The following is a 10,513-nucleotide window of genomic DNA, read 5'->3' on the forward strand; positions in this document are numbered from 1 at the left end:
ATTATGTATATATTTCAATGAGGAAGAGCTTGAAGTTAAGTTTTCAAAGTCATCGCATTGAATTCAGAGGTATTCTTGGTAGGCATATGATATGTCTACTCACTCACAAGAAAATCAAGGAGATTCCTCCACAAATACATTCTTGATCGATGAAAAGAAATGCGAAAATAAAACACAACTTCATCAGATGCACATATGTCGGCATGGAAGACACTCCTGTTGCAAAACATTTATAGTACGAAATATCAGATGCACAAAAAGGTCAATAGAGGAACATACTCCATATTATATTTGTGAACAGAGGGAGTATCAAACAGTAATGTGATCATAGTAGACAGTAGTGGTACAAGACTTCCTATGCTTCATGGTTATGCACCCGAAGAGAAAATGAAATGAGCACTGCTATATTGTTCGCAAGTCAGTCATTCACAATTTGCCGGTTCCTCGGCAGCAGAACGACTCAACCTTCAGAAACTCAGATCATCCTACAGTGTTACAAACTTGTACAGGGTTTGGCATGAAAACTCCAGCCAGCTTTATTGTCTAAACACGTAGTCTAATGGAAACCTATATGTACCTGCTACATGCGGACCGCATTGGCACTGTGCAAACTATTTACACTAAATATGAACGCGGCATATACTGCACTGTCTGATCTACGGCATATACTGCATACATCTGGCGTTGTCTGATCTACAACTAGGGTTGACTCAGCTATGGTACATATAGTGCATGCAGAAGCAACTGGGATGGATGAACTGAACGACAACGCCATGGAGATCTGCAGTTCAAAAGCGAGACGCCAGATGTATCACAAGTCCAAAAGGCTCCAAGTTGGCACCTTGAAATCCTATTCGCAATGGCGTGGTTGCATTACCACGGGCTAGCAAGTGGTTGTCCTCAGCAATGCAGATTTTGCAGAAACCTCTGTTGGTCTCCAGATTATAGTCTCGAGTTTGCTGCATAAGTTCTTGTAGAACTGCAATAGGTAAAGCCAAAGTTAGCATACACAGGGCCCTGAGCATACACTAAGAACAGATCAGAAGGGCGAATGAACATGAAAACTCCTTCCGCTAACGAAATATCAATAACAAATCTGGATTAAATATCGTCACAAGTTATATCCATATTATGTGAATATTGTCTTTTTCTAATGATTTTTTAGAAGAATGACATACTCCCTCCGTCCCATAATATAAGAGCGTTTTTTACACTACACTAGTACAAAAAACGCTGTTATATTATGGGACGGAGGGAATAGTAAATAAACTAGTAGAAAAGCAATACGGCCCCATGGTTTTTGTTTTGGACAAACTTAAAGCCCAGCACAGATGTGCACGTGTACTTCTCCATGAATTGATGGAGTGGCAGAGCATCCAGCTTATGCTGGTGACCAAATTATGTCTGGTGACTGGAGAGCACCGTTCATCCAGTTTACCATACTTTTTTGCATCTAAAGAATTAATTGCCTTTTCCTAACTAGGACAGCTATCTGGTGATGCTTTCTTCAGTGCTATTTCCTGACCACAACAATGCCCCAAAAGATCAGTTAGGATACAAGACGTGATGTGGAAAGAACAGACCCTGTGGTATTCCAGAGTGTCACCAGCGACCTTTCGAACATCCACCATAAACAGAGAAGGAGCAACTTCAAAAATCTGAAAATGGTACACTTCAAAGCATGAAAACACATGTGAAAAATTATTTGCAAACAAGTAAAACCTTAAGTGCTTGGCAAGATCACCTGTAGAACAACAGCAAATGGGCTCATTTTGTTTGCCGATACTCCTTCAAGCCGCATCTACAGTAAAATTCAGCGATATGTATCAACACACTATTACAAAAGAGAAATAATTACCCAAGAGTTGATCACCGAAGCAGTTTTCACACAAATACCTTATAATTCTGGGAGTGCACCTTGAGACCCATGGAATCAGCCACAACTTCAATTGTAGCTACAATAGTTTTTGCTGGTTTCCTCGAGACAAAACGAGTTTGGCGTTTGACATACTCCTACGAACAGAAAATCCACACATGAATTGTTGAGCAGTTCATGCAATGAAAGATGGAAAGCGGAATCAGAGAAAATAGTATATCTGTTATCCCTGAGCACTGCAGTTATGAGTGATTAGATACAGCACTAGAATTGCGAATATATTGTACTTTGACACTAAACAGGTGTGATGTAAAGATATTCAAATCTAGAGATTATATGATCCAGAACAGTTCATAATAACAAGACCAGTGAAAATATCAAAATAGATCAGATTAAGTCATCTTCCTTAAAATGTGTATAAGTAGCATTGCGAAAGTCTTTGTGTCTTACGCCAAACATCACAGGAACTGTGGGTACAGTAAATTGCACAGAGAAACACCAAATGGCATGGGCAAGTAGTGCCAAAACATTACTGATGAAAATAAGCAGAACAAGTTGATTCTCTTTATAATCTTTACCCAATAATCGAACTTACTAATTACTACGCTAATCATACTGCAAGTAAACACTCAACCATGCTGACTTAAAAAAGGTAATGAAATTACCTGCTGCCTATCAAATAATGATGAAAGATCCAAACCTTGAGATAGTGTAATCATCTCAAAGGCATTCATTATGAGAGGACCGCCATCCTTATGAGTCACCCCCTCAGATACATACTTGTCCTGAAGCAAGAAAATTTATGTGAATTCAATTTTGGAAACAAAATCTTTCAAATGGATAACGAACCATAGGCAGCACACCGACGACTATAAAATAGAAAAATAAATACAGAATACATGAACCAAGTAATAATTAACCTACAAACCTCAATATCATCAAAAACAGCTTGGACCTATGAAATAGAAAAATAAATACAGAATACATGAACCAAGTAATAATTAACCCACAAACCTCAATATCATCAAAAACAGCTTGGACATCATCAAGGCTGACATTTTCATCTTCACCACGTCTAAGGGCTACATAATTCTTCTTAAACCATGGGTCTGCCCTTATTTCTTCAATAGTTATACGCTGCAAAATCATGTGAAAGCCTATGAAACCAAAGGCATAAATGGATAGCTGAAACGCTCCATGCTGGTAAGATCTACTGCACTGCACTAGGTTTACAGATATGGTTCTAATTAACAAGTTTGTGTCATTGGCTATGTATATGAGATTTACTTAACACATGCTATAACACTAATATGAAGAAATATATGCTTAATTACATCTATGAAGTACCACATAGCTTAATGGATATGTGGTGAGACTAAAGTAAATAAATAGTGACCAGAATCCTCTGGCAGCTTCAACTCAAATAATAACTTTGTCATAACTGCTAAAAGTTATAGATGATGTGATGAAATAAACTCGGGTCTGTACTTACAGTTTTTGGATTTCGATCTAGTATTCTCTGGATCATTGACTTGGCCCCTGGAGAGAACCAATCTGGGCATGAAAATTGAGCTGCGGTTATCTTCAAATTTGAGAACAAACATGTTAGCATCCAAATATGAGCCAAATGATTATATAGATATAAGATATATCGGGACCATGAAACTAGTAAACAAGCGAGTACCTTGTCATACAATGTTGGAAGATCATTTTCTTCAAAAGGAAGGTACCCAGCCATTAACACGTAAAGAATAACACCACATGACCAAATATCTGCTGCAGATCCATCATAGCCATCGTTGCTAAGCACCTAAACAGCGATCCAAGTTAAAAATCTAGAGCATATGTATATATACTTAAAGCTCTAACATTGTCTGAAGAAATATGTCAACTGCCCACACTGAGATCTCCATGAAGTGCTCTACCTGATCATTAGAATAACTAAGTATAGTACTAAAATGGTAACCATGATAAATAAAAGGCACAAGTTAACTGCCCAAATAGAGCACAAAATTGAGGATTAGATTACTGAAAAGAAATACAGACAAACTGGATGCAGAGAACGGAGGATTAGATCACTGAAAAGAACTACAGACAAAACTGACTGCAAGGTAAGAAATTGCAAAACAAAAAATACAAAAACAGAAGGTGGTGTTTTTCAAATCTGCAACTCATTTTGCAATTTTAAATGCCTTATATTGCAAACATATTTGTAAAGATATTCAGAAAAAGGGAGTGCATCCCAGTGACTGCACATGTCCATATTCACCTCTAGCATGCATACTAGTGTTATTTACTTATTTCTAATGTTATTCTGTCGGAATTTTACAGAAGAATTCATGAATTATAAGAGCTAACAAGTAGTTCTGTACTCGAAGATATCCTTTATTTTGAATAATATGGTCATGTTTCAGTATAAGGGGAGTCAACGTATCAAACGCAACTTGTTGTTTAGGCTAAAAGGAGAAGACACATTGCATACCTCAGGAGCAATGTAATTTGGTGTGCCACATGTTGTGTGAAGAAGGCCTACTCCCTGGAATGACACCGAAAAATAAGAACGCTCGATCAACACAGTGAAATATAAGTAAGCAGCTTCAGCAAACGAATCCCTTTACTTACGTTTTGGGACAGTGTGCTAAGTCCAAAATCAGAAACTTTTAAGTTCCCTCGTGAATCAAGAAGCAGGTTTTCAGGCTACAAAACCAGATTAGAACTGTCGAGCATGAGATAATAGAACTATTGAATAAGACAAAAGAAGGTGACACATGAATATCTTATCCAGCACAGACCTTCAGATCTCTATGATAGACTCCTTTGCTATGGCAATAATCAATGGCATCGATAAGCTGCTGGAAGTATTTCCTAGCTTCATTTTCTCGAATCTTCCCTTGGCGAGCCTACATATAGTCAATATTGACAAAGGTTAAGATTTGGATAAAATATATATACAAAGTTTCTACACCCAACACATAAATTGTATAGATTCTACAGAAATAAATTAGAAAGATTCAAGAACATCTCTGATTGCCAATGAATTCCTAAGAACTCTACATTTTACTTTACGTCAGACTCCGATCTACCTTCTTATAAAAAAACTATGGGTCTCTTTGTATTGTGACTATCTTTGCCACATATTGCCACACTTGCCTCACTAGAGTTGCTCAAATTCTTAGCCACACTTTGGCTTGCCTTAGGGAATCTTGCCACACCTTTTGTATCTATGACATGTGGGGCTTACTGCTAATAAAGAAATTCTTGCTTTAGTTGTGGCAAGAACCAAACACAAACCTAACTTGGTCAAACTTGCCTAAGTTGAGGTGTGACAACTTGTGGCTTAGAACCAAACAGCCCTATGTATTTTACTTTAGAACCTGTGCGGTTTTTATTTCCTGTATCGCATAAGCACATACAAAAATATACGAAGGATTTTTTTTTCTATTGGCTATTGGGAGCATATAACGACCTTATCAGCAGCTAAGTTAATATTTACTGAACAGCAAGTTTCTAATATATACGGATGATTTATAGAAACAATATCAGGATGAACGTTTGTTTGACACAGTTCATGGGGCAGCACGGTGTCATTATTTTAAGAAGGTAAAATACTCCTAAATGATCTACATATACATGGCTTGCGAGGAGCCTGAAATTGGTTAACCATCACAAATTCTGGTCTCCGTGTGAATCTGTTAGAAGTACATATCAGCAATACAGTACTCCGTAGGTTAAAGTGTAGACCAGTCTTCTTACTATTTTATCGAATAGCTCGCCTCCAGTGATAAGCTCCAAGATTATGTATATCTTTGTCCGCCCAGCCAAAACCTACAAGATTGTCAATACGATAGTAATGAAAACAAAACTTAAAAAGAAATATGGAAGATACTAATCTTAGTAAGTAGGAGAAGTTATACAGAGACAACAAAAAGTAGGCCTTTAGTATACCTCATTTAATCTGACTATGTTGGGGTGTCTTACAATCTTCATTATTGATATTTCCCTTTTGATCTGTCCAGAAGCATGAGAACTGAGCTCAGTGTTAAACAGAGAAATGAAGGTGTGAACTTTCCTGAAGCTAATCCTTGGCTAGGATGGTGGTATTTTGGGGGTGGATATAACTAATATTTTGTCATTTACGAATTGCATATTGCATAAACAGTGTAAAAGAAGTGTGCCTACACTAATATAAACTCAGGTCTGACACAGGTTGTCATACTAGGGCCTCTTTGATTCGTAGGATTGTAAAAACACAGGAATAGTAAAAACACAGTATTGGAATGTGATGCCCATTCAAATCCTACAGGATTTGAGTTCGTTTGATTACATCACAGGAAAAACAAAGGATTTTTTTTTAAAGGTTGGGGTGCATGCTAGATTCCTATGGAATGTAGTACAAATGATTCCTTCGGGAAAAATCCTATAGGATTCTTTCCTATGAATCAAACAACCAATCTTGTAGGAAAAAACCATAATTCTCCAAAAATCCTATGAAAATCATTTGATCAAAGAGGCCCTAAGTGGCTAAGCCAGATAACAATTGATCATTTATTGATTTCTGGAAAATTTGTATCAAATGAACAAATTATGTGCACGAAAGTGCACACCTTGGAGGAGTGAATCAAGCATCATCATGCAGGGGGGAGACTGAAATTCATCAGTATCGCAGAAGCAGTAAGGCCCTAGAAAAGCTCATGCCACAATCAAAGTCCAAATGATTGCTTCGTATTATTAGCTATCAATCTATCACTGAAAAATATTACCCCCTCAAAACAACACTAACAGTTGAAGCCAATCATTTCTAGCCTTTTTGTAAATATAGAGTTGAATCCCCACCTTTCTGAAAAAAGTCATTTGACATAGCATCCATTTTAGTATATAATAAGTGATGATCTCAACTCTGGTTGAATACAAACAGCTACCTGTTCCTATCCTAAAAGTTCTCCAAAATCGTGTCCTAAATGTTCCGAACCAGGGGAGTACGAACTCAAATCGTGTCACGACCTCGGCTTGGCCAGAATCCCCGAAAAAAGAGAAGAAAAAGAGACATATTTTCTCCAAAGAAATGTTTGAGGTGCTCCTATTAGCAGTTTATATCAATCAGATGAAGGCTCCTATTAGCATTACTATATGGTGCGCATTGTTCCAGAGGCATATTCCACCCGAACCCGAATCCCCGACCTTTGTCGCCCCAAAATCCCACGGAATATACACGGAACTATCCAAATTACTTTTGCTACTACTAATGTGTAGAGGCTACCAGCCAACAGGAACAGCAACAACAATTATTATTTTTGCTTGGATCAAAGCTGAGACGGGGGAGAGGGGAAGGGGTAGCAAGAGGAGTTTGATTTGGATTCGTGCTAGTGGGAAGAACTGAGGATGGATGGGTCAAGGGCGGGAGAGGGAGGGGCTGCTACCTGTTGCAGCATGCGGTGGTTGAGGATGGTGGCCTTGTCGAGCACCTTCATGGCGACGGGGACGCCCGTGTCGGAGTCGACGGCGAACTTCACCTTGGCGAACGACCCCTGCCCGATGGTCCGCCCCACCTCGTACCGCCCCACCAGCTTCTTCCTCGGCGCGCCTGCCATTCCCTTCGCCTCTCCTCCCAGCTCCCGCGTCGCACCAAGGCCGCCGGAATCGGGGCCCCTGCGAGGTCCGGCTTGGAGAGCGCGCGCGCTCCGCTCCTCTGGGCCGGCCGGCCGGCCGTGCGTGCGTGCGTGCGTGCGTGCGAGGGAGGGAACGAGCTGTGGTTGGGGTCCGGTGGTGCGCGCGCGCCGCGACCGCGATGCGATGGTTCTTATGGGAGGAGGCTAGCACGAGCGCGAGCGTGAGGATGGAGAAAGCGACGAGCTGCCGCCGTCGCGTGGTTCAGACTTTTTTACCTCTCATCAGCAAAACTCCTTTTTAGCTCTCGTAGTAGTTCATTCAATAAAAAAATGAGATAAATACACCACGGGTGCATTGACTTGTTCGAAGCGATTACTTTGGTTTCTAAACTTGTAAAATACATGAAACTAGTGTAGTAACTTGTCCGAACGTTTAAATACGGTGCCTCCATCCGTATCAAGGCATACAAACTGCCCACATGACGTGACAGCGTTGCGTTGGCCCACATGTCGGTAGTTATGAGATGACCGTGATGGTTGTTTTTAAAAAAAACTCTCTATACTTTAAATAAATTTTGAAAAAGGCCCTCATATTTTTTCTAAATTTGCCAAACTGCATTGGTCCCACATGCCATGTGTGGGTCCCGCATGTCAGCATGTGGGATGAAATATTAATAAGAAAAAAATGGTGGCATAATTCGAACCTAGTAAATGGATGCATAATCTGCACACATCTTATAACCACTACGACAAGAATAATTGTTCTGAGTAGATATTAAAAAAATATTAAGAAATTCTCATGTTTAAAAAAGAGAGATATTCAACATATTACCTGGCATAAACTTTAAAACTGCTAGTGCATTTTAAAAAAATCAACCCGGATTAACAAATTGTAAAGGTGTTTCCAAAAAGTGTTTGTAATGCATTCCAAAAATTACAACATCTATTTCATGCAATGTTCAGCACGTATTAAAATTTATTGTGTAAATTTATTATTATATTTCTACAAATATGTTTTAACGCATTTATATAATATATTGTTTGTACACAATAATTTTTAATACACGTTGAAAATTTTCAGAATACAATGTTGTTGGTTTTTAATAATTATGTATTCTAAAAATACAATTAAGATACACAATAGCTACGCCCTTGAACAGGACGAGAGCGGGATGCCGTCGTGGGAACGCTTCCGCGACCTCTGCCTCCTTCGGTTCGGCCCACCCGTCCGCGGTAACCGGCTGGCAAAACTTGGACGCCTTCCGTTCCTCTCCTCGGTGCAGGATTTTGCCGACTGCTTCCAGACACTAGCCTGTCACGCTCCTGGCATCTCGGTCCTCCAACGGGTTGAGCTCTTTGTCGGCGGCCTTCCCGACCATATCCGCGTGGACGTCGAGATGCGGGGACCGCAGGACCTCCAGACGGCCATGTACTATGCCCGCGCGTTCGAGCAACGGGCGGTGGCCATGCAGCAGGCGTTCCCGGCCCGGGCACCTCGCCCACCCCTCGGCCGGTCATGTCTGCACCCAGACGGCCGGCCCAGCCGACGACAGGAACTCCCGACACGGCAACGGCTCGACCGTTCCGCCGGCTAACCCCGACCGAACAACTTGAGCGTCAACGACAGGGGTTATGTTTCAACCATGACGAGCCCTACGTGCCAGGTCACGTCTGCCCGCGCCTCTTCTACCTGGAGGCGGACGACTACATCGAGGAAGATATAGCTCCCCCCCGGGCCTACCGAGGCGGCTGCCCCGGCATCAGCCACCACCCAGCCAGCCGGACCAGTAAGTTTCTAGCTAAATGTTGTACATAAAGTACTTACTATTAATTTGTGTGGCTAGCGTGCGTGCTAATAGCACCTGACGATACCATATTGGATATCCATTCAATGGGTATTCTATTCACCTAAACAACGCTGCACTTTATTTTTCCGCTGTTATTAGCATGCAGAGCAAGGGCTTATTTATAACGTTTAACTAAACCTCATGCGGTTTTCACGCTTACACCCACTGACATGTGGGCCGGCCATCAACTTTCATGCCACAGACAACACATACGGCGGTATATATGCTGAGGCACCGTATATGCATCATGTAGACAAGTTATAGCATCAGTATTGTGTATTTTACAAGTTTAGGCACTAAACTGACCATAATAAACAAGTTAAGGCACCCGCGTCGTATTTAACTCAAAAAAAATACTAGTACCTGTTTCGGAAATCGACAGCATCTAAGTTCATTTCGGCTCTCGGGAGCACTTGCTCTTGCGCGCAAAAGTAATTTTTGAAATGTCAAGAAAATCTCAACAGAACTTTTATGTATTCATAGTCAGATCCAAATGCTACCTGTAAAGTTTTAGCCACAAAGTTTAAACATTTGGGCCTGTGCAAAAAAATAAATTGAACATCAAAATGTGATTTTAAGTTTATTTTTTCGTCAACTAGAAACTACTGCTCTGTTTCATATGAAAAATGTTAAGCATGCTTACGACACTATCACACACATTGATAAAAATATCAGAAATTTTTTTTTGAGTTACTGTTCATCCGAAAGACAAAACGCAAGCCCCCTGTTTTTTCACTTTTAGTGGTCGCCCATAAAGTAAAAAACACACAAAGTCCATATTTGCCATTTTTAACACATATTTGCCCTTTTATGATCAATTGGTCGATCTAGGGTTTCATGCATTGAAATTATGGCTATATTGTTCCTCCAACCACCCTCGTGGCACTACAAAGTTACAAACTATCGCCAACCGAGTGTTGGACGAGGCCACCTTCTTCCTTCCCATCATGAGGATGAATCTATCAATATGATGAAGTTCCTCATTCCTCTCTTCAAGTTACAACACACACACACAATAGTAGGTTATTAAAACAAAAGAAACATTACACTCGTAACAGTTTCAGTATGGGCCCACAAGCAACTCGGGAGGTTCGTCCGCGAGTGGGCAGTGCCTTAGGCCAATGAGTTGAAGGCTTGAATTCTCGCGGCTTCTTGGGGCTGCGCTTAATCGTCGTCTTGCTCAT

At 40.6% G+C, this 10,513-nt stretch overlaps 1 protein-coding gene across 1 annotated transcript; it reads right to left on the reverse strand.

The window, feature by feature from the left end:
* Positions 1 to 266: 266 nt before the first annotated feature.
* LOC123409875 (CBL-interacting protein kinase 24) lies at positions 267 to 7,743 on the reverse strand. Its single transcript, XM_045102743.1, has 14 exons — positions 7,294 to 7,743; positions 5,822 to 5,884; positions 5,630 to 5,701; positions 4,669 to 4,776; positions 4,499 to 4,573; positions 4,359 to 4,412; positions 3,561 to 3,686; positions 3,369 to 3,458; positions 2,891 to 3,013; positions 2,542 to 2,661; positions 1,897 to 2,013; positions 1,745 to 1,801; positions 1,584 to 1,658; positions 267 to 979 (listed from the first exon to the last, which is right to left on the reverse strand). Exons 1-14 carry the CDS (start codon positions 7,462 to 7,464, stop codon positions 884 to 886), a joined length of 1,347 nt encoding a protein of 448 aa, XP_044958678.1. The 5' UTR covers positions 7,465 to 7,743; the 3' UTR covers positions 267 to 883.
* Positions 7,744 to 10,513: the final 2,770 nt, after the last annotated feature.

The sequence above is a fragment of the Hordeum vulgare genome, chromosome 7H, assembly GCF_904849725.1.
Source record: "Hordeum vulgare subsp. vulgare chromosome 7H, MorexV3_pseudomolecules_assembly, whole genome shotgun sequence".
NCBI classification, from domain to species: domain Eukaryota; kingdom Viridiplantae; phylum Streptophyta; class Magnoliopsida; order Poales; family Poaceae; genus Hordeum; species Hordeum vulgare.